The 26386-nt window shown below is 34.0% G+C and overlaps 1 protein-coding gene across 4 annotated transcripts in view; it reads left to right on the top strand.

The window, feature by feature from the left end:
* Pvr (PDGF- and VEGF-receptor related) overlaps positions 1-26386 on the top strand; it is a 97838-nt gene that overhangs the window by 52982 nt on the left and 18470 nt on the right. For 2 of the 4 annotated variants that reach the window (XM_085958833.1, XM_085958831.1), the window contains exons 2-13: positions 3521-3877; positions 5026-5150; positions 8761-8896; positions 13955-14106; positions 14454-14643; positions 14726-14849; positions 17068-17246; positions 18405-18553; positions 21232-21535; positions 22283-22432; positions 23573-23703; positions 25372-25525. In XM_085958833.1, the coding sequence (XP_085814959.1) occupies positions 3521-3877; positions 5026-5150; positions 8761-8896; positions 13955-14106; positions 14454-14643; positions 14726-14849; positions 17068-17246; positions 18405-18553; positions 21232-21535; positions 22283-22432; positions 23573-23703; positions 25372-25525 (2151 nt within the window). Of the gene's footprint in view, positions 1-3520; positions 3878-5025; positions 5151-6836; positions 7009-8760; positions 8897-13954; positions 14107-14453; positions 14644-14725; positions 14850-17067; positions 17247-18404; positions 18554-21231; positions 21536-22282; positions 22433-23572; positions 23704-25371; positions 25526-26386 lie in introns of all 4 variants that reach the window. The other 2 variants (XM_085958832.1, XM_085958834.1) reach the window with 2 other exon arrangements.

Genomic DNA, 26386 nt, shown 5'->3' with positions numbered 1-26386 from the left:
GGTCTACACAAATTTTACAGGAGATTTCAACTTAACAACAATTCCGGTCTCGTCGTGGCGGATTGTCTTTTTATAACCCCTGCAAATTGGCAAAGTCCTGTTTTGCCTCAATTTCGTACATTAAAATAATATACCTAGGCTCCATCTCAATAGAAGATTTTTTTCAACATCTTTTATCACAGCCTACTTGAAGTTGGTTTTGCCAGCTGTAGACTGTATGTAGTGTAAATCAACAAACAAATATTTTTTATAAGTCATTGTTTGACAGGCGAGGAAACTATGTCCGGTTTTTGGTATTGTTGTAGCGATAAGACCATCCGCCGAGCGGAAGTTTACAAGGAGCATTGTTTTCGAATTTCGAACACATTATCTCGGGCTTATCGCGCGTTATAACAAAATTATTCGCAGCTCAGAATGTCAACTTAATTATCTCAAATGAGATAAAAAAAAAAAAGCTTTCAATCTTTCATCCGGGGAATGGGACAACTGGGTGCTATGACAATTGGACGCCGCACTGTCGAATGAAATAAATATACTTTTTAATTAACTATTTTTTTATTCAACGAATAATTATTCACAAGATTTAAGAATGTAACATTCTAATTATTGAACATATATAATTTTGATTTAAAATACAAAAGCCAATAGTAGCTCAATTTGGAAAGCGCTTCAGTGAGTATTAAAAGCCATAAGTTAAAATTTGTCACAATTAAGTATGACTCCTTTAGCATAGTGGTTCTATGTGCATAGGCGCGATACCCGAGAGATGCAGGTTCGATTCCTTCTTGATTTTTTCTATTGGTTACAATGTTACACAGAAATTAGACGAGGAATTTTAATCAGTTTCTATCTACTACTTATTTATTTTGCTATTGAGTGTTTTTATTGCGGATTGAGAATTATCATGCCTGAGGCTTCATATAAAAATAAAAGAACTCTCTTCTCGTTGAAACCTAAACATAATAATATGCACAATTAAATCATTATTTACGTGTGCATATGTAAGTTCTCACTAAGTATTACATAATAGTATAATAATTTAAATATAAATAATAATATTAAATATATATTTTAAAAATCAAAAGTACCTTTAATATTCACGAACGTCTATTTATTTTCGATTTTCATTCGATTGCGTGGCGTCCAGTTGTCCCGGCGCCGAATCGTCCTAGACCCTTCATCCGAATGTGTATTTTTCTCGTATTGTTATAGATATATATTATTATATTATATACATAATGTATTTATTTATTTTTAACACTACAGCGGACCATGAAGCCCAATAACAGTACCTAGTGTATTTAGTATTTAGTAATTGAAGAGAAACCATCATAAACACCCAGCTTTAGAGAAAAATCACATATCACATATAAGGCCCAGCAGTGGCGCACCCAGGATTTAATATTGGGGGGGGCCCAAGGAGGAGAATGTAAATTAGTCTCATAGGCTCTTTTTCTTCTTCAGAGCTTAATTTCGGTCTTTTGTCTACCACTCCACTCGGTGTACCTACACCATGGTCCCCACATCCTGAAACGGGCCCTCAGGCTAGGATATTTGGCGGGCCCCCTACCTACCGCTAAAATTAAAGGCAGTGTGAAACACTACATCAACGTTTTTCAAATTGTGTTTTAGTTCAAATTAAGGGTAGGTACTTATACAGTGAATTATTGGCGATTTTTAATACATCTACTTTTAATAATGGAGCTGTCGAGTATCGACACATAATAATCAAAAAAAATATTGCACAATTATATAAAGTAATTGACAATGTTCATGACCATGGAGTATTTTTTTTACTATTAAAGCTAATTTATGATGTGTGTTTATCTCACTTATCTGCTCAACCCGACACGCCGGGCCCCCCACAGCCCCCAGGCTAGAGCCCTGTCAGCCCTCCCCAGCCATGACCTACACCACTCCGGAATTCGGGTGGACACCGAGAATTTTTTGACAGTTCCATTAAGGATTGGGTTTCTAAAAAACCTGAGATTAGTGTTGTGTTAGAAATTAAAATCTAAGAAATTTTTCTAAAAGGGGTGCTGGAGAATTACAAATCATTTTTTTGCCGTGTTTTTATTTGTCTAAACCCAAAGGTATAGTTTATTGGCTTTCAATTTTAATGTTTAAAATCATTGAGATAATTTTCATGTTTGGGGGGTGCCAGGGCCCCTTGGCCCACCCCCTGGGTGCGCCACTGAGGCCCAGTACCTTACGCACTGGACTACGAGGGCTGCCTCTTTGTTAGGACAGTGCTACATTTAGCTTATCACAGTTCACCGTGAGCTGTCGTACCGGAAAGTGATGTCCGTACAGCATAGAGATTTAACAAAAAAGACGCGTTCGCGTAGCATTGCAGATTCCAAATTATATAATAATTATAATACATATTTTTAAGTGTTTTATTTAGACATGAATTCGAATTCGTATTACGGCCATCGGTTTCCGATACAACAGCCCACGGTGAACTCTGGTACGGCCAACTGCACAATTTTATTGCTGCAATTGCAGCATACAATTTTCTGGACATTAGTAATCACATTTAAAATAAAATAAATCAGTAGGTACTAGCTGTCTGGCACTGCTCCCTATAACAGCAAATGTCTTGTGGTGTGGGACTTGCTATTTGGCAGTGGTTTTAATAATACATAAAAGGGGAAAATCACTATTTATAACTTATTTGAAAACGATTTATTAAATTTAGCTTGCCCACTACAGACGCAAGCAATGGCAGCAAATGCTACATTCATTTGTTTTGAATATCTTCTGCCGTGTCGTATTTCAAAAATGAAATATTCCATGTGACCGCAGAACGTAATTAATTAGATAGAAATGTGAAAGCCATTCACCATGGACCAATACTTTGAAGCCGGATTCGTTTTATTTTCGTTCTGTTTTATCAGGTCGTAAAAACGCATGAAGCACAAAGCGCCCAAGTGTCCTCAAATATTACTGTGTCATTTATGTGAATAAATTTAATGCGTATTATGATACCAACGTAACTATTGAAAATAACATATTCTCTAATATAAACAAGTTTTTAAGTTTATCTCATATTTTTCCTCGAGATTTAAATCTTGTTACAGCATCACCTAGAAGGCAACCCACTTCCAATTATTTTTTGTAGGTACCTACCCTGGGTGTGACAAAAATGTTCCATCTCAAAATACCCCTTACGATTTCCATACTTATAGGTACATTTTGATGTTAACATAATACCAGACAATTGCCGACAAAAACATAATATTATTATAACATAACAATTAGTAGCCTACCAATGCTGATAATTTATTGGTGATCCACCATGATAAAAATAAATAAAAAAACAACACAAAACAATATACCCATAGACAATCATTGCCAGCATACAAAATAAATACATCATTATAATTACGTTAAAGAAGAATTCTTTATTTTAAAAAGGAGACATTTCTATGCCAGATTTATAGTACTGTTTTGTATGACATCCGTAAAATAAATGTTTGGTGTAATGCAGAAAAATATTTTTTTGAAACGATTTCAGATAATGTCGTAACATCCAATTTCAATCCTCCACGAATATTCCCCGACGAGAAAGAAGCTGTCGTGACGTCTGGCAGGAATCTGACACTGCGGTGTGAGGGAAAACAACCAATAACTTGGGTCTTCCCCAAAATTGGATTCATGGATGAAAATATGCCGGATACTGAAAGTCGAATTAGCGTTTCTGAAACACCTGATGCTGCTTATCCTTATGGGCTTTTATTGGAGCTGTTCAATGTATCCTATATGGATGTTGGGTACTATTCCTGTGTTTTTAATACCAGCGATTATTCATTCTATACTATCGAGGATCTTGAACGAGAGGGAAAACTCTCGAGGATTTACATATACGTAGAGGGTAAGAACATATTTTGTATAATGTTTGTGTATAAAATGTTGACACTCATGACTTGTTTAATATAACCGTACAAAAGTCATACATTGCAATTATTTAATCATGAAAATAAAACAATATATTCCATCAGGGGTCCTTAGCTCTATAACTAGCAGACCAACAATACACGATAACCTGATCACACCTGATTGTGAAATCTCATTCTGAATTGTGAGTAAAATAGAATAATTTCTATTTTAAGGCATGATTCAGTGAATGATCCAAGTGACAGATTGGTTTGAAGCCGTGAGCTTTTGAGTATGACCATGCGCAGTGCGCCCTGTCAATGCTATCAGTTTGACGTTTGTATTAAAAGTTGCCTGACAATAATACCTAATACAAAACAAAAATAGTATGCTACTAAAAACAATCAGTAACGTATTACTTATTCAACAAGATATTCAATATTTTGTGGTAATATTTGATGTGCGAAGACTGTTTTGAAAACTATCTATAGAACTTATGTTATGAATCAACAATCACAACAAGCGTCGAGATCATCCAAATGTTACCTGAATCGTTGCGCATAATTGCTATTTATGATTGACAATTACTTATGACCAGCATGAGGTGCTGAGTCTGCTAGTGTAATTAGAGTATTACTAAATCATCAATAAATATATTGCGATTCTAAGCACATATTCTATTTCAATACGTACACTAAACTATAATAATTACAATGTCATCAATCTATGATATTTTTTAAATTAATTAAACAAGTTGTCAACTAGGTCACACAATACGTTTATTAAAAACATCATTGAAATCTAAAATGTTGAAAAAAAACGTTGCTTCTTCTATAGAGATGAAGCCTACACATGTGAAACTGATGAAAAAAAGGAACACCATGTCTATTAATTTCGATAACAAGGTCACGGGTAGACACAACCACTTATGACAGCTAAAGGGGGAGGCACCTAGCGGAAAAATACAAAGCTGGCAATTTTAGACATTTTTTTGATAATGAACAATTTCAACTGTATTCAATAAATATGACGTATCTGAAAACATTAAAAAGACAAATATTTTTTTAAGTCAAAGATAAACTTACAATCGTATTATTAGGTAACTATTTGTTTTTAATCTATAAATAAAATTATCTAATATACCAGATCCAGAAAATCTCATGGTTTCATCGCACGAAGTTGTGACCGCAGTACAATATGCCTCGGTCATTATCCCGTGCAGACCTACTTCACCAAGAGTGGAAGTAACTCTTTACCAAGATGGTGTTAAGGTATGGACATTTTAATCTCATGACTAACTAATAATAATTGAACAAGCATACCTATGCATATCAAACCAGAATGAATACCCACTATTACAGTCGAACTAGTTACACTTATGACTGTCCTCGAATTATAAATCATTATGGTTGGATTTATCCTTTTGTAGTCCGATCTATACCTAGACTACAGGACGAGAGAAGCATACTATGTAGTAGGATAATATTATAATCAAATTAATTAAAATATGATATCTTCAGAGAAATCAGTGATAAGCTACAATGTATATAGCCCTAAAATACCTAGTATTAAAATAAGTAAGAAATTATTCAATATTACAGATATTCCTCAACCGAGGTAATAATTTACATATACTTTGGGCATACGTTGAGTTTCATACATAATATATCACAAGCTAAGATTATTTTCATAATACGCTAAAATCAATCTATAACAATTCTGTGGCCAGATAAGTCTAAAAACAATTGTTTTCAGTAGAAGCAGTTTTGGAAACACAGAAAAAATAGTATAAACGCCAAAACTTCACAAATTGGACAGAATGAAACAAATTCTGGCCAGCAAAGAAAAAAGACAGTGTTTTTAATTTTAGTGAAATGAGAACCCAAGTTTTAAATTACCTGTTTCTCTTATATTAAGTAAAATAATTGGATTGTTTTGACATAATGTTAAAACTATCCAAATATAAGTTGTAGGCAATATGTTAGAATGATCAGTTTGAATTCCTATACATTGTTCAAAATAACCATTCTAATGTTGGGCATTCTATATTAGTATTTTTTAAATGCACAAATATATCCATTTTTCTCTTCACATTTCCACTTCGAGACTCATCAAGTATTGAGACAGTGATAGCTAGGCTACTGGGCAACATAACGACGGAACGAAAAACTATTTGCATATCTGTCTTTCTCAGATCGGATACACTTTATAATACCACAACTGCGCTAATCCTTGTACATATACAGACATGTCTTTCTCTCCCTCTAATGACCAATTTATTAAAGATGGAGATTCTATTGATCATCAAGCTCTCTGTGTTGCCCATAATATTTTATGTAGTGGTTAATATAATGTACGTATACAGTGCTTTTTTTGTAGAAAAAATGAGCTGAGCCAAAAGCTGTTGATCTTAATATAAATAAAATTTGGGGTCAATCTTTTGCACTAAAAAGTAAAAAATTTGCTGCCTTCTTTATTATTAAAAGTAAACGAAAATAATAATGCTATGCATGTCCATAAACGTCATTACCGACCCATGAAAACGAAAACGCCAACAAACAAATGCTCCGTTGTGCGCTTGCGTTCCTGTGATTAGACTACACTCAACTGACAGTTGTCAATTATTGCTCAGCTAGCTATGTGGTCACATCTTGGCATTGAAAAGCGCAGAATATACCAGTGACAAGAAAAAAATATTCAAATTTTATTATCTATCGATGACTTTAACAGTAATTTAAGAAAAATATCAAAATACCAAAACAAAAGTCGTCAAAAATAGATGCCAGAACACCGCTTCACTGCAAAAAAAGCACTGGTAATATGTATTATATTAATTTGATAGATGCATAAGCCAGAATTATAATCACAACCGATGTACATATACATACCTATTAGTTTAACGGAGTACTCTCCAGTTAATAAAACCTCTGACCTATTGAAAATGGTGTAATATGCAGGTGAAAACGGATGTCAAACTGGAGGCACTAAACAATAGAGTGGTGACGTATCATAAGCACTTTGGTTTCACCTTACCAGAAGTCGAAATGAATGACGGTGCCCTTGTTTACGAATGTAAATTCGAACTAGACGGCAACAGTGAAGAATTTTCATTTGGATTGTCTATTTCAAGTATGTCAAGCATCGAAATGTTACGACTGGTTGCAAAACTGACAAATTTTTTACGGTAATTCTAATTAACAGAGGGTATGATTGCAAACTTCATGTTGGATATGAGTTTTCGTCACATGCAGCAAAATATACCTTCCTAGTGTACTATTACACAAATCCTCAGTAAGAACGGAAAGATGATAGTACAATAGCAGTGACGAATTTATACTCGCAGAAGCCCTGAGTTAATTCTAAAATAATATCTTAATTTTTTAATAGTTTCATCAAAAACTATAACTTTTAAACATTTCAGGCTCTATTGACATCAGAGCAACTACCGCCTATTACGATAGCTAGATACAACCATAAATCGCAGGAAGTAGCAGTTTAAGCGAATATTTCGGTGACGGTTTAGACATGACGATACCCTAGTTCTATAGGGAAACAACTCAAATTTTTAAGGTTTTGAGATAATGCGTTTCGATGAAGAAAGATGTTTTATTTATAATTCAATAATAAAAAACGGTGCGTGTACTTATGTACGCGCGTTAGAAGTTATACTTCTTTGGCGTAACAAAACAAAAACAAAACTCGACTATCTCTTAATTATCTTCTATTTATTATCTCCTAATTATCTTGTTAAATTACACACTCAAGAAAAAAGGCCGCTTATTGGAGCGCCGTTGGTTTATTTCTATACACCTTAACTTATATAATTATTTCTCGTTATTTTTATTTTTAAAGTAATAACTGTCACTCTGACGTTTAATCGTTTGTTTACGTAAGGAATTGCAAATGGCCGACAATAATAAATTCGATTCAATAATAAAATCTTGGGCAACGGAAAAAATCTACTATCAAACTTGCGTTTGTATGCAGCTGACTGATTCGCAGCTAACTTCATACTGTCGCGCACTTTCATAACGGTGTGCGCGCGCATCTCCCAATTTCACTCTCTACCAAACGCCTCAAAAGAAGTATAACTTCAATAATCAAAAATTTCTTCAACGGGTCATAAAATCGAATAACACTTTATGGGATTAATCATTAATTTAATTTAAAACGGGAATGTCTGGGTTGTTGATAAACTGTAAAATTTCATTGTGTTTCTAAGTTCATTTGAAGTAAATAAAAAATAAACACATTTACTTTAAAAATCAAGTCTTTAACATTGAAATGAAAATCTGAGTTGTATCCAATTGTATCCATATAGAACTAGGGTATCAAGAGTGTCATCAAAAGAACTGCGATTGGTCAGTGCATATTTATTGGCATGCGGCACCTCCGCATCCACCTGTGTATAATATCATCATCTTTGAACCTTCCCCGAAATGTTCACGTAGACATGTGATTGTGTCTCGTAGTTGTAATGGACGGTGGACTTAAAAATCCAACAAAACACTGACGTCTCCATATAATGCAAATGAATCAATAATTATTCGTTTTTCAAGTAATTCATTCAATGGCTCAACTATTCAAGTGGGAAACAGCATAGTACATTAATAATTATTAACATGTACTCAGCGCTGACCATAATAAATAGTTACGATCAAATTAATTACGATCAAATTTTGCCACAGTAGATTAATGAATATTATATTATAATAATTGGCATGCATTTAAAGGATTAATAGTTAAATTTTTATAATAAAATGATTATTATTTAACTTGTAATAAGTGTAAATGATGTAAGATGAAGTTTTGCGACCAATCTTAACATTGTGATGACTTTTTTGTTAATATTCGATCCCTAATATACTTTAAAAATTACAGGTTACGGACAGTGTTAATTTTGACCCACACAACGGTTTTAGTTTTGTTGTCAATAGCTTATCGACTACACCTTACTTGTGCAAAGCGCAACGCGGCAATCAGACTGAAGACCTTTATATCATATTAATTTTGAATTGTAAGTAAGTACGTTAAGATTAATTTGTGCTGTGGGTGCAGTGCAGCTTTGGTTGTGGCCACATTGACTTCATCGGTTGGAGGTTTTTATCATATATATTATTTTTTGTGTTGGTTTTGTTTTTGTTTATCGGTGTTGTATCTCCTTACACAAACCTCCATTTCTGTCTTTACTTTGCGCATGTGTGGTTTGGCTTTAACACTGTTCTTCCAAGCTTTCAACATTGACTAACCTTATCTTATAAGATGCACAACTTTATTTATTATTTTTATTTTTTATCATAAACTCATATGCAGAGATGAGCCTGTTTAGATTTATTATAATAACTAAGGACAAGATGCACAGAATGTCTAGAATCACTACACACTATTTAACTGTTTATCGGCTGATTAACAGATAGCGATAGAGTAAGCAATGTACCTACACATATGTTTAGCAACTTGCACACGAAATATCATTGAGACTGGACATACAAAAATCAAAAGTTTGTCACTTTTTATCTAGAAATTAAATAAATAGTTTGTAATATGTTGTTTACTTATATGTATTATTTTAATATTATCAACATTATTGAAATATACACAAGAGTCAATACACTGTAGGTATACTTTATCACCGTGGTGTGCATTTACAATTAAAGTAGTGTAATAAAATAACCAAAAATATCAACAATTCTGACTCAATATTCCGATACTTTCACAAATGTCGTTATATTTTGATCTGCATATGACATTTTGATACTATGAGAATCTAACGTGACTCGGCATTCTATGCATCTGGGGCTAAAGGTACATGTTAAACAGCCCAGCACATTTTGGGCCTTGTTTAATTTGTCTTGGGTAGAGAGACAAACTGTGACATGTTTAGGTCTGTGGGGACCCGAGGCACTGACAGGTTTGAAAACTCCCTTGCAAAAAAATTGTATGAGTGAGAAACTGCCCTCATATATATATATATATATTTGTGTCCGATGTCCATGTCCGATCCTAATAAGATCATATGGGTCTCCACTGAGTGGGGTTTCCATTGAAATTTTTTTATTTTTATGAGAAATGGATGATATGTTTTTAATAATAACAATATAATTTAATATTTTAGCAGAAGATTCGTTGCCAGATTTTTTTAAATCTTTGATTAATTTTTTGTGTACTTGCTTAGATTGTGAAAAACATTTCAGGCATTTCTAAGTGGTAGATTGTTTGATGCAAATCGCTATTTATTCTAGTTCTCACACAAGAGATCTAGTTTTACAGTGGTTAAAATGTGATGGGCCACTTAACAAGTACCTACATAACTATATGCCAAAATATCAAAAACCTATCACGTATACTTCAGCCACTATAGCATATGTCTTGTTCTATGTTATTATTAGTGAAACATGCAAACATCGCTGTGGACAGTGCATAATATTAAGTTTTTAGTTCCATGATTCACTGTTGAGTCAGTCCAATATTAAAATATAGCTAATTTTTTATGACGTAAGTGTAGGTATCTATCAGAAGTGTGACTATCGTAAAGCAAGGATAATCAATTCGTGATGGTTCCCTACCGATACCTAAGGAAATAATAATTTCATCTTATCTTTTATAAAAGAAACTTTAATCCTAGATATCTTAAAACATTGTATAGTATGTACAATGATTTCTTCTCGCTTTATCATTCTCGGTTTTTCAATGTTAATACAACTTTAGTGTATTAATTTAAATCATTCTCGGTTTTTCAATGTTAATACAACTTTAGTGTATTAATTTAATGAAATTATTTTAAGTTCTTGACATCTGACTTTATAACATGAATGATAAAGATTTCCAAAACAAATTAATACACTAGGCTATGTTTTATATTGAACATAATGTAGATGCAAGTAGGTATAGATCGCACAACCAGAGTTGAGAGAGGCGGCCGTATACTCACACAGACGCATTCAAAAAAGGAACAGCCTGTACTAGAATACTGTATTCTTCAGTAATTCACCAATACACACAATCTTTCGTACCTGTGTCGCACCAACTCTGGCCGAGAGACCTATACCTCTGTAGTCTATTTTATCTAAACTGAGATTTAAAATTTGAAAAAGTGAATCTGCATACAATATTGCAACATAATATTAAGAGGAAGAAGAAGTTGTTATATTGTATGTCAGTTTAGTTCATTAATTCGGTATTCAAAATTACTAGTGGTGCCTACTAGCATTTTTAATGAAACCAAAATGCTAATAAATTTAATAATATTATGTTTCATGAAGTGTATTACATTTCTATTTATTCATTCAATTAAAACATTTTACAAAGATTCCAGGAAATTCTATAATAAGTAATAAATTAATGTAAATAAAAACAAACTGCTTAATATATTTTAAATTTTAATTAAACTATTTCTTGATATTACACATTCTTAGAGTACAATAGTATTAGTATTTCAAGGCAAGGCAATTATTTTATGAAAAAAAACAACATTATTTTTATGTTTAATTGCAGTAATGAGGATTGAACTAACTAAATAATATAAATTGACTGTGCCCAAATTGAGTAGATGGACTTCAAAGTTAAATAATATTATGCAATTGTAAATTGTCGATAATTATTGTTTTCTATATTCTGTAAATGAAGTCTCGTCTCAAATGAGGGTTTGGAGTAAGGAAGTCAAGCCGAAATATCTAAATTATATACCTACCTAGTGAATATTGGTTGCTAAGAAAATAATAATGACATGTTAAGTTGTGATTATATTGAGATGCATCTCGCGTACTGTCACACTGTCACGCCGACAAATTTAATCTGTGGTTTCGTCATTTTGCAGAATATTTTGAACGAACACGATCTTTGTAAATTCAATGATGGAGTAACCTAGTAACGAGTCTCTGTAAATTCAACAATATTTTAAACGGAACCCAACCCGCAGACCATAGATAATAGACAACATTTTTTTTTTTTAGAATTATTAATAACCATGTCCTTGCTTTTTCGTATAAGGTGGTTGTTAGTAATTTTGAACAATCACAAACACCCAGGCTTTGAGAAAAACACATAAATGTTTTTGTCATGACCGGGAATCGAACCCAGGAACTCTCGGGTGGAAGGCGAGCGCCTTACCCACTGCACCACGAGAGCCGCCAATAGACAACATTCTTATAGAAAATACATAGTGCCAACCGCTCAAAACAAAAAACACGCGATTTTGGCATGATTTGTAAATGTGTAGGCATGTAAAAAATGATAAAAAGCGTTCTTTGAGTCATGCGGCTGTCGATGCAGTGTGGTAGAACATGAGGTGACCTCATTGTTGTTCTGGTGATTTTGACAGATTTTCCTAATTAACAATTTGATTTAAAGGTTCAAAATATGCTACGGGATGGGAACATCAGTCATCAGTCTGATAGAAATTTAAGCATGAAGAAAAATGACACTAAACACTTTTTTCCCGTAGCGGCAGCTTACTGTGACGTCACGTGATAGTACGCGACGTGCAGCATAATATACCACAACTTTATTCACCTTGTCCATGGGATATAATCCAAAAGGTTTAAAATGCTTATAACTTTAAATAGTTACATGTTTGAATCCCGTTTCATATATAAATTATGAAAAAGTAAAAACTGGTCTTAACTCACTTTATAAATTATTTTAGTTGAATCCTCAACGCATTAATTATTTCCTTGTTTTGAATAATTTGAAATTAAAAAAAAAATTCACAGGTTGGTATTGTATTTCTAATAAGTCTTTAACTTTATGCGGAAGATATGGTATTCTTTCACTATGGCTTCTTGGATAATCAGAATATCCTTGTTATTTGACATATCCGAGAAATTGTATGTAAGTAAAGATTTTTACTAATACAATTTGGCCAAAAACATTTACACGCAATGCAGATGGCAGAAAAGTATTAAGACTGTATTACACATTAATTCAAGTGGTAATTTTGTTCATACGCGTGCCATTTATGTGTGATACGATACTTATTTTTGTAGACAGTAATGTTTTAATTAAACTAAACTAGACCATTTGACATTGATTCATTTCGAATATCTGATAATAATGATAGGTGGGTACTTACGACTACAGCATTTTTCTTGCTAGATCTAGCATTTTTGAATAGGCATCTAGCTTGCAAAATTCGCATCTGGCGTATGGCGTTAAATCTAGCATTTTTCATCAACGCAAACACCTTAATTTTTTTTATAATAACCCTAGAATATTATAATAGATTTGCTCGAAAATCAACATGCTGATCTTTTGTATCTTATATAAATAAAATTAACTGGATTAATTTTATAATTTATTTTATTAGTTGTAAATCTTCTTCGATCTTTGTTCTTGTAAAAATCATGTAAATAATTATGACTCAATTTTTTAAAATGCTCGTATCTAGACACTTTAAATTTAAAAAAAACTGCCATCTAGTTTATTTTCTTACCCTATCTGATATATTCTTGTAAATGACATTTGGCAACACTGCTTACGAATACTTACTTATCTACTTTTGAATTATTCCTGTAATTTTATTGATTTTGAACAATTTTATATTATTGAAATTATATAAATATATTTTTTACCATGGTTGATCTTAAGAAGAACATATGGGCCTCCATATACTGAAGGTTGTATTAACAGTTTTTTGTTTTTACGAGAAATGGATGTTAGCCACATGCTCAACCTATTAGGTTCATACTCTGGGTCCAAACACATTGCAAAAAACAACATCCTAATTTTTCCCAGGATCCAAACCTGGGACCGACAACATTATAAGCCAACATGTTACAGTTCGGCTATATATATGATATTATTGTATTTATAATTTACTTACCTATTTTTTGTCTTCTCATTGTATATATTGCGTTACCTAGTATGGTGTATTTAATATACGTTAAAAAATATGCTCGATGAAATGGTACTCAAAGAATGTGTAATATGGTCTCGGAGCTTTTCTGCCATCTGCATTACGTACAAATGTTTTTGTCCAAAGTGTATAAATACAATTGATGTTTACGTACAAATTACATGTAACCGTCGTTTGGAATATTTCAAATTTTGATCCGTTATTGTTCTTGAAATATTACAGTGCACACTATATCGGTACCGAAGCCTCAGATAGACGATTCTTACAATGGCAAGGCTGTCATTGGAGGTGAAATACACCTCGATTGTTCTGTCAGAATCGATCCTGGAATAGCATTTGACCTCAGCTGGACATATCCAAACAAGAAGATGGATGTAAGTCTCCGCCATCGGTGTAATTAACCGTCAGGCGGTGAAATTATTCATATACCTACCTGTATAAAAATTATTCATATTTACGTTACAGAACACTTGTTTTGCGGACTCCTGGGAGTAAGGTTATATATTTGATAAAAGCTTGTATTTAAATTAGATACAGAATTTCAAAATTGTCACTTTTTAATATTATTATGGTTCTGACAATGACAACTAATGACAATGTTTTAATTTTACTCTTTTTTTTTTTAATAATTGATACAGGTATCGTATCAGAAGAAAAGTATAATCACTTTCATTATGTAGGTATAGGTATCTATGTATTTTTAATATATTCCATCTTGTAGGTATCAAGGGTAATGTTATCAAACACATCGATGGAATCCGTGACGGGGGCAATTAACATGGTACAGAAAATCGGGAGACGCTCACTGTTCATCAAAAATGTAACACGCGAGGACGACGGGTACTATGAATGTCGAATTATCGACGCTAACCAGAATAAAAACAGCGATAAAAAATTGATAAAAGTGTTAGGTATAAAAACAATGATATTTAAAAATTTGCTAAATTTTTCAGCTAGTGGCAAAAAAATTAAAATATATGTTATTGATTTCAGAAAACGGGACGTCTTACATATCCCTGTCGGAGCCTGCCGGCTACTTCAATGTCACCGTGAAAGCGACTAGGGTCGTCAGATTTCGAATTGAGATCGACTCGTTTCCCCCTTCAAAAATCACATGGTAAATAACTTTACTAATAAGACTATTTGCAATTGTAAGAAATCAGGAAATCATTACGATGTCTTAGAAATTAACAGTTAATCACTACATAAAATAATATTAATACTATATTCTGTCTTCCTGGCCATTCCCTCATGACTGAGGATCGTGACCACCTTGAAATTCAATCATCTTCTGAGTGACCGAGACTCTCTACCCCTCTCAGTCCTCTGCTTCTCTCAGATCAAAACCAAAACTATCAGTCTTTCCAGGTTATCCGATCCGCACTGAATAATATGTCTAAAAAACTTCAGAATGCGTCTCAGACATATTTTCGAGAGCCGTTCTTTTATCTGGAGCTAGAAACCTAATCAAATTTATCGGCAGTTATTCAAATATAACAGCTGCTTGTTATTTTGCCTTTAACATAAAAGCTAAAAATGGAAAACCATTCGGTAATACTATGGTTCAAATTCTCAAATTTTTGAAAACAAGGAAAAAATTATTTAAAGAGTAAAAGATATGCCTTCGACTAGAATCACGGTGAAAGATACAATCTAAAGAACTCAATTGTGATTTTGAAATTTTTTCAATAGAATAAAAATATCTTTTTTCCCCATGAAAAACTGCTCGGCAGGTCAGACAGTCGAAAAATAATATTTGGGAAATTTTGGCACACGCACGTACACGGTGCATCAATTACACTATTATTCGTGTTGCATTCTAGAATAATAATTAATAATCATTGTTTAATATTTTCTGTTGTTAGTAATTTTTTTGTACACACTGGTAGTAAAATAAATATATATAATTTGAAAATACCTCAGATATAATATTCCTACTAGAAAATAACTTGAAATAATACTAATAATGAGTTTATTAAATTATTAGCAAGTGAAAGTACTGTAAGGTATAAATGGATAATCTAATGATGGGTTAAATAATAGTAAAAATTATATACTCGCCTTTACCCTGCAAGTATGTAATAAAGTAATATCCACCAATCAACCCTTACAAACGACTAAACTCAGTCCTGGGTAAAAATAGAGCAAAAATGAGACAAATGGGTAACTGAATAACAGGGCGTGACGTCTGATCTCTACGCGGTATATCTTGGCGCAATTCGTGCAACCCGTGAATTCAATAATAGTAATTTGAGGGCGCCATTCCTGACCTATTCCATTGGGCAAAAACACCACAGGGGATAATTCAGGAAATAATAAAAATAAAAGATTGGTTAAGTAGGAGCAAATCCATAATCAAAACGTTATGTATTATAACATAAAACGGTAAATCACATGGTTGGTAAATACAAACGTCGATGCGAAATAACGAACAAATAAAAGTACCTAATCTCTACGAGAAAATCCTGTGGGGAATTAAACAATTTAAATAAATGAAGCTAGTCCATTAATATATGATACAGTAAATACCGGGAGAATCCATCATGGCGTCACGTGTCCGAGGACGCGACTCTGGTAGATCGCTGCCACTTTTTACACGTCCGACTAGCTTCGCTCTGGGTGCTGCACTGCGCCGAGTCGATCCGATATCGACCCGTCTCGTTGTTCATGACGCATCATGCCAACCAAAAAATTCAATAGATCGCAGACGTACAACATTACGGCGGCGAGTTTCAACTGCGTTTTGTATTGCCAGGCGTTAGGAACGTATTTATAATATTGACGTTATAAATATTGTTACAGTACGTTAAAACTAAAATTTGGAGAGATCCGGGCGTCAGCTAAGAATCAAAGTAGATACCTATTATTGGTACCTTCATTCAAAAACACAAAGCCGGTTGCGAAAATGAATGCAATTTGTTAGACACTTCAGATAAATACACTACTAGATAATAATTGTCGCTAGATTTCAAAATCAGCCATAATAATAGATGAATAGGAGAAAAACAGCATTTTGTTTTCTCAAGTACACAGTCACAAGGGTGAAAGTTTATATTATTTCGAGTATAGAATATTTAAAATTAATAAGTTTCATATTTCGATAATTCAGAAATGTTAGAAAGCAGTAGTTCTTCAGCAATTCACAAAAAAGTCACAAATACCTAAAGGTGGACTTGGCTGATTTTGAAATCTGGCGACACAATTCATCATAATTAGCTAGGTAGGACGCATATAGACGCAATTTGTATAAATATAAATAGTAGATTTTTTTAATAATTAAACAAATTACTGTTGCATATTGTTTGGAGATATAATTAAATTTGGATGTGAAACAGGTTCGACAATCACAACAACGCTATGGATGCTACGTCTACCAAATATTCAATAAACACGACATCCACGGCGACGCTGCTCATGATCAAGAATGTTTCATTGGACAACAGCGGAATGTACAGAGTTATGGCTGACAACACTATCGAGAAGAAATACCTCAACCTAACGTTGAATGTCGAAGGTATGTTTAAAAAAAAACTCCCTAGTCCGGCTTATTCTCCGTAATCCTGACCTAACTCAGAACTCCGATCGCTTGCTTTGCCACATCATCCAATCTCCGCAACTCAGGTCTCTTTATTTCTTTACTGGTCAGTCAACCTAGGTCCACTAAACATGACCAGCTAAAGAATTTAGATCACCTATATAAAGGGAATCTTTTACAATATTTTCTTTTTCTAACATTTGAATGCATTTCGACTGTGTTTAGGAAAAAGGGTGTAACCCTTACAGAACAAATTTTACAGGAGGGGCAAAAAACGTTTTTTGAATGATTTTGGTTAAATAATAAAAAAAAAATATATAGGCACAGACATTGGATGCATGATGATTGATGATTTAGTGTAATATCTTTTCGATCTAATAATAATTAAAGAAGTTATTTCAGAAAAATCATTAAAATTGAGGGTAAATGCTTTTTTCCTTAAATTAAAACCTGAATTTAGATAATAATTTGGCATTTGCGGCTTACTTCCTTTTTACAGAACGTGTATTTAGTTGTATAGATTGTTAATATCTAATAAAAGCACTTTTCGAAAAATCGAGAGTTATGCCCTTTTTCTAAACACAGTCGATTTGAACGAATTAAGCACGGTTAAATGGATAAACTGTACAGATATTAACATCACTAAGTTGTCATTTGTGATTTCCTAAAGGAACCAATGGCTACCATTTTTTGATATGCATTGTTTTTATACTATTTACGATTTTAAAGGTTTTTTCAACTAGCTAATTTCGAAGTGTCATATTATTATTGGCTACTTACCTAGTCATTGTGACCAATTGTCTTTTTACACACCCTGCAAAAAAATTGGAAAATAAATGTCATATAACAAGTGTGAAGTTTTCTTCAAATGAACCTGCAATGCAATATCTTAAAACCCTTTTCCTGTCGCTCACAGGTATTGAGGTATATTGAGGGTGGAAAACAGATTTAGCATGGAGAGCAAAATGTTTTAATAAATTCATCAATGGAGCATATATATTTTTCACTCTATCGTGTCTCTAAGTTTAAAAAGGTTACCGACCCCTGCCTTTAAGCATAGCCATATATTATGTTATGTGATAATCGATTTATAAACCTGCACAAATCATGAATTTATAAATGACTTATTGTTATCAGATAAGCCTCACATAACACTGAAAGCAGAGAAATTCTACATGCATGGAACAAACGCCAAGATCACCTGTGAGGTGGCCGGATATCCACTTCCTGAGGTCACCTGGTTCCTTCAGCCTCCCAAAAAAGATACTCCGCCTGAACAGATATCGGTGAGTTATTAAATCGGTCATTCGAACCCATTTTTTTTTATTTTTTACTGTATTCTTTAAAATGCTTTAATATGAGATAAACATATACATAATGTAAAGTATATATATATTATTATTTTAGAAAATGACCATTGTTGGGTTTTTGTAGATTCCGAATTGGCTTCCAGTAATGGAAGTATATAAAAAGTCACTTTCATGTAAACCAGTGTTTCCAAAAGTGGCAACACAGGGGGACGGTAGTGACCTCGAAAGTAATTGGGGGTGGTTTGACTATAGTCTGAACCGCAGGTTCTCAAACTTATTTCGACCACCGCCCACTTTGAGATTTAAAAAAAATCTAGTGCCTCCCAAATTTTTTAACTTACCTTTTTACATTACCATCAGGTTGCGAATCTTAAAAACAGTTATTGCAAATATAATTTTTAAACATGCATTATTATATGGATAGGATAGATAGGGTATGACCCATATCCTAATTCTGGGATCAAAGAATGTTTCAATGAGAGGAAATAAAACTCATACTTAATCATAATTAGAAGTATTTTTATTGACATTAAAAGAAGGCTTTAGATTTAAAACTTATCTAATGTGAAGGATGAATCTTCGGATAGGGATGGGATCGCCGCGGTCGACCGAAAATTCTTGTATAAAACACCATGGACACGTAGTGTCACCAGACGAAAAAACCCCTGGTCCGCAGTTTCAAATCACACATCCACAACCTAATCATACGCCCTTGTGTTAGGATTTGCCTCCCCTGATTTACGAAATAACATCATCGCAACGCACTTCGACAGGCGAAAGCGGGGCCGAGTACCTGATCATTTTTCTAAGAAATTTCAGGCGACCTTGAATACTGACCGCCGCCCAGGCAGAGTTAAACATTTCTCGAATAACCCGCGCCCCTCTGCCCCTCTCCTGAGTAGGATGGACCCGCCAAAAAATTAAAGATGCTTTTGAAAAATAAAATCAGTTGAGATTTACCCTACAATGAAGTGACAACACAAAACGAGTGTTACGCCGGCGCGTAGCGTCACCCGCGGGAACCGCATAATCAACCGTGTTTCTAACCAATTACTAAATCTATGTTTAATTATCGGCCAAGATTGCGACGAATATCAAAGTGCCCGCGAAACTAAATTAAATAATGTGTTCAAACACGTGTTCCCATATAATGTGACGACTGTGCGATAACTAAATCTAAGACTCCTTTAAGTGTAATTAATAATGTAAACTAATCGATGTCCACCCTAATGTTATTACAACCCACGCTTGTATAATTTAGTGTGATTAAATATATCCTCTGCGCGGAGGTTTTGAATCGAAGTTTCTGTGTTATAATTTTGTCCTGATGTCCACACAACCCTCAATCAAGGTGATACTCGTGAAGAATGCCGCCAGCATAAATGTGAGTTCTCCACCCCATTCTTCTCGGTATCAGTAGGTACATGAAATATAAAGATGCATCCACAGTATTACATGCGTAAGCGACTCTAATTTAACCATCTATACGGGACTCCAAGCATTCGAGTAGTAAATCGCATCTCAAGTGGTGTCGTGTCTAAATTCTGTCGGATTTTTATAGATAGTATTTTTCTGCCGGTACCCCTCTAGATTTCCTTAACGCCTAAACAAATGGAAAAGAACAATAAAGGACCTTTTATTTTCATATAAACTCTGAATCTGAGATAATTTTCAGTACTCTCTCAGTGATCCGCCACCCTAAAAACCAGACAAGTGTCCAATTAGTGAAAGCGGCGGATTATACTGCATACATACAAAATATGGTAAAAATTAAAACAGGTATTTCATAAAAATAGTTTTTATTGAGAAATTTGTACTTTATAATCAAAATCAAGTACGTATGTATTAAATTATACAAATTTATTAACTACATATCAAACAGTAAATCACTTGACAGTTGTACAGTGAGGCAGATATTCTTGAATGGTCTTAGATACCTGGCTTTCCCCTATGACCAAAAGCTTCAGTTTGCGTGTCTCGGTTGTGATGCGGTCCTTGGGCACTTTCCTCCCTAGTGCATTACTTTCTTCGTGATGAACGTTCGTTTTACGAGGGAGAAGTTTCCAAAATAAACCCGTCTCATCTGCGTTGTATACTACGCAGCGGAATACTGAATTTGACATACGAATACCGGCGAATTATCGAGCTTGATTTTGTGCTTTCAACTACTAAAAATAACAGCGGATTATAGTAGTCGGATAATCGAGCAGCAGATTACTGAGAGTGTACTGTGCATCAAATTGGATCTTGCTTCAGTGATTTTTATATGGAAACTACAGAACATAAAATTAATGGAAACTGGTGGAAATGTGAACTACTGGGTGTGGTTATAACATGCTACGGATTCGAGTGTAGAAAAATATGGCATAAAATTAAACACGTATTAAAGAATATGTTATTATCTTTAATAGTTACGTCTGTATCATAATAATATGCATTTAAGTTTGTCACGTAAATGTTACGTACATTTAATATTAAGGTACGCTTCGTTATAGTCAGGTTTTATGGTCTGACCGTCATAAAGTAGAAAAAACCTCGATCTACGGTGATGATTTTTACATTTCTATTTATTAATCTGTCCTGTGATGGAAACCATAGAAGGCACCGTCTAGAAGTGGATTCAACATCTTTTCTAATACGATTAACTGTTTTAGGAAACCAAATTCGAGAACACTCAGATAAATGTAACTACGGTAATTTCGGTGCTGACGATACCGATCGAGAGACCGAGCTTATTAACGTGCATTGGCAAGAACTCTGAAGGCACAACCCACGACTCGTCCGTCTTCTACGATACGGATATTGAGAATGGATTCGGGATAACGAAAATAAAAGGTCCCATCGCTATCGGGGACAACATAACGCTCGTCTGCTCTGGGTCCAAGTTCTTAGGCGTCACTTCCTTGGATTGGTACAAAGGATTCAATGGCAGTGTCATCGAGAACTCTGTAGATGCTGGTAATTTTCTCTGACTTATTTAAATAATATTGTTAAATCCTCCCAAGTGTTGTGTTACAACTTCTGTTCATTTATATTACATTACATAGTTTAGTAAAAACCTCAATTTTCTAATTACCTAACTAATGCCAAATTAAATAAAATAAATTATTATAAAATCTTCCGATTCAAGATGTCTCATTTTAATATGATTGTAATACCTCTTATTTACGTAGTAATCACATCAGAGCTATTACAAGCACTCGATGATGACGAGCCCTTTACTACCTGTTATTTAAACAAATTAAGTTATTCATAGACATACAAAAAAAGTGGTTAAATGTAAATTGTACGTATGCAGTTTGCCGTGGCACAGTTCACCATGATTTGTTGTATCAGAAAGAGATGGCCGTGTAGCATTGAGATCAAATTCATGTATTAATAAAACACCTAAAAAATACATAATAAAAACCACCGAAACTCATGTGAAAGAGAGAAAAAAATATGAATTAGGATAAAAAAAATAGTTATTCAGAGTTTAGACGAACAATCACATGATATCGAAAATAATGTTAGGTAAGTAAGTAACCAAGCAAAGCATCAAAACAGACAGCCATGTACTTTTTTTATTCACCAATAATGCTGCTAATACTGAGAATACAAATTTTATACAACCATAATAAACTTGTTCTGGAATTACTGTCAAAATAATGGCATGATACAAACCCTCTTATGTCAATTTCATGTTTCTTTGAAATTCTGTTGTAGGAATCCACGTCACCCGGAGTAGTACAGAGTATTCCGATCAGGTCATATTATCCATACCACAAGGAAGTGAGCTTCACAATGGTCAATATGCTTGTAAAGCGACAAGTAACGAGGATATTGAACCTCAGGCTGTTACGCTAATCTTCAGAAGTAAGTAATTGATTCACATTATCAGGGTCGATCCACTGGAGACCAATTTCTGAACAAAGCACTGCAAAACTCGTCGCCGAACCGCTTTGACTGAAGCACGTAAAATTTTTAGTTTTAAAGGAAATATTGTGTATTAAGAGCTTCGAATGGCATCGAGCCATGAATAAAAATTAACCATAAGTGCGAGTGACCAAGCAAACCGACCATCGCAACGGTCGCGAGCGCCTCTATCGTCAAAGCATGTAGCTCAATTCCTTCTGCAGTCGGCAATGCCGGTTGACTTTTTTGTATATTTCTGGTACTTTAACTGAAGTAGGTTTGGGCAACCGCGAAGTAGTGCTTCGTTCAGAAATCGCTTCCCTAACTCCTTCTTCTAATCTCGGTCCACTGCCTTGTACATCCACTGAACTTGGTGAGCTCGTTGATCCAGGGGTTTTTATCAATCATTTAATGCTCCTTGGCTACCACTGTATGACTGCAATTGTCCAGCGGTTGTCCACTCGCCGAACGACATGTCCATATCATCATTTTGGTGACCCTATTATCTGCCTACGCAATGCCTGTGGCCACTGGAAGATCATATTAGTTGGTGTAATTATCTGGGGCATCCAATGTTTGCTTTAATATTCCAATGCAGCATAAGGCGGCGCAGACAATACAAATGGACATCAACGATCGTAATAATTATGACCGTTAATCCATGCACATTCGATAAACACAAAATAACTTGTAGGTGAACATCCTCAGTTATGCCTGCAGGCTAGGTGTTTAAAGCTACACTGGAGTATCTGGGTATGAGGAATGTACCTGGAAAGTAGGTAAATTATTCTGCAATAGAAGCTATGAGTTGTAGACGGAGTAAATGTTAAAGTCAGTGGCACCTGTTTGATTTTGTTAACTACCCTCCCCCGCCACCTTAAAAATCAATAAAAAATTATTATGGATATTTTTCAAACTGAACCACTCCCCCCGCAAACCATTTTTCTATGTGTCTATTTGTGAATGAGACTTCATTTAAGTACAGAATTATGTAGAATTTTTCAATCTCATAGAAGTCAATTTACTTAACTTGGTCACCGGTACACTTGTACTAGTTCAACCCTCAGTAACTAAATTAATGAAAGTTAACTTTTTTTCTAGAACCCGTGGCTCCAGTTATATACTACACTAATATGAATAATTCGGCAATTAAACTAGACCTTGGCCACCCAAATGTGAAGTTTTATTGCAAATCCAGAGGTTTACCGGTGCCGGAGATTAAGTGGTACAAGGTTAGTATTGTTACAATCCACTTTAATAATACAGAACTCTCTCAGTAATCCGCCACCCCAAAAACCAGATAAGTGTCCATTTAGTGAAGGCGGCGGACTATAGTGTATGCATACAAAATATGGTAAAAATTAAAACAGGTACATATTTCGTAAAAATAGTTTTTTTGAGAAATTAGCACTAGCAAATTACGGTTTATACAGTTTATAAATATGTATAATTTAGTAAGTACTTGATTTTGATTATAAATAAAACCGTACAAATTAAAAAAAAAACTATTTTTATGAAATACCTCTTTTAATTTTTACCATATTTTGTATGTATGCACTATAATCCGCCACTCTCACTAATTGGACGCTTGTCTGATTTTTGGGGTGGCGGATTACTGAGAGAGTACTGTATATCAATCGGATTATATTACATGACAATTAAAGTAAGTAGATTTTTTTTTTTTTTTTAGAATTATTAATAACCATGTCCTTGCTTTTTCGTACAAGGTGGTTGTTGTTAGTAATTTTGAACAATCACAAACACCCAGGCTTTGAGAAAAACACATAAATGTTTTTGTCACGACCGGGAATCGAACCCAGAAACTCTCGGTTGGAAGGCGAGCGCCTTACCAACTTCACCACGAGAGCCGCCTAAAAGATTAAAAATTGTTTCGTACCACTGGTGCAGTAGTATTTTCCCAAATTAACTTAACACTTTGCCTACTGCTCCCGCCATCGTAGCGTTCTGTCGCAGCTAAACACAAAGCACCGAAGATGCCAATATGGTTATCTTTAGACAATATGTAATATGCCATTTTTGCTTCAAAAATTTATCAATGTCAATATACGAAGAGATCGGATCTTTCCATTTAAATTAACAAAACAATCAGAATGTATTGAATTTTATAATTGTATAGTACGTAACAGCCATTTCAGGTATCAAAAGCAAAATGACGATCGTTGTTAGCATTCCTGGCCATTATAAAAAAAACAACGATATATCCTTGTGTAGCATCCAAAGGGGTACTACCCTCTCGCTTATACTTCTCTTATATATGTTATACAGTCGAACTTGGTTATTACGAGGAAGATGGGACCCACTGAATTTGTTCATTTATAAGGAATAGGTATTTTGAAATGAGCGGTCACATAACAAAAAAAGTCAAAAATAAAAAATCTGAAAACCATCGTAAAGATCCCCGAAACAAGAATGGCCTTCATAAACTACAAAAGAAGTTGTTTATTGTAATGACCGCTGGTAGGTACCTACGGATTTCACAAACCTTGGATATTTCAACCATGTATGTGGATATTTTTAAAACTAAATAACTAAAACAACAATTAGACATTTTACTAGTGTCATAAACGTAATCCGTCCCCGGCGGCATCCTGTCCGATCAGATTTTATTGCTTAGGGTATAAATTTTTTTAAACGATCGACACATTAACATTAACAGTATTTTAGCTCGGTATATCTGATAAGTTGCTCGTTATAACAGTGAATAAATGTATGGAGAAAATCATAAACCAAATGTCAACGAATGTTTCCTCATTACATCCGAAATCTCGCTATGTCCGAGATCGTAATAACCGAGTTCGACTACTTCTCTTATACTTTATACATCATTCTATTAACTATTTTTTACAGATTACTCATTTCTACTTTTACATGTGTTACAGAATGGTGTAAAAATTACTAATGAAACGAGGGTCCAGGTGATCGGCGATACTCTTCTATTTCAATACATCAAAGTAGAGGATGACGGCAAATACACGTGTGTTTCTGAAAACAGAGTATCGTCTGTTACCAGGTATTTGGAATTGTCATCGGACGGTGAGTTTAATCATTTGAAGAATACTTTATAATTTAAAAATTTTCTAGTGGTGTTTTCAAATTATCTGTGTTTTTAAATTTCTGAGGTGTTTTCAAATTATCTACAGTGAGTTCTCGACTTATGAGGGGTTCCGTTTCGCCATCTAGGTCATAAGTCGAATTTCATTATAACCGGCAAGTGTTTCATCTCAAGTCTTTGTCTTTCTTTTTATCATTCTTACTAGCCCTTTTGTGAGTAAAAAAATCACAAATAAATTATGTACAAACAAAGTGGAACTCCAAATTTAATCCGCGAGTAAAGTTGTGATTATATTGAGATGCACGTCGCATAATATCACGTGACGTCACAGTAAGCTTCCGCTAAGGGAAAATATTGTCATTTTTCTTGGTGTTAAAAATATTATCAGACTGCTCCTAACCCGTAACACATTTTGAACATTGTCAGTTAGCAAAATCTGCCGAAATCACCAGAACAACAATGAGGTCACCTCACGTTGGACCGCACTGCATCGACACCTGCATGACTCAATTAATATCTTTTATCATTTTGTACATGCCTATACATTTTCGACCCATGTCAAAATCACGTGTTTTTTGTTTTTAGCGGTTGGCACTATGTATTTTCTATGAGAATGTTGTCTATTATCTATAGTCTGCAGGTTGGGTTCTGTTCAAAATATTATCTATGAATGCAACATTGCAAGTAATTTTAACATACGCACACGTAGAAACTGTTAAAATTAATTGAAATTAGCATGCATAATGAATAATAATACATTAGAGTTAGCAATCTCCATTATTGAATTTACAAATGCGATGATCGTTCAAAATGACAAAACCATATACTTACTAAATTTTTGG

Source organism: Rhyacophila brunnea, unplaced genomic scaffold, assembly GCF_057557595.1.
Source record: "Rhyacophila brunnea isolate RB1 unplaced genomic scaffold, BYU_Rbru_1.0 scaffold_8, whole genome shotgun sequence".
Classification (NCBI taxonomy): Eukaryota; Metazoa; Arthropoda; class Insecta; order Trichoptera; family Rhyacophilidae; genus Rhyacophila; species Rhyacophila brunnea.
Note: the sequence above shows the minus strand (reverse complement) of the source record. Positions and strands in the feature narration are given on the sequence as shown.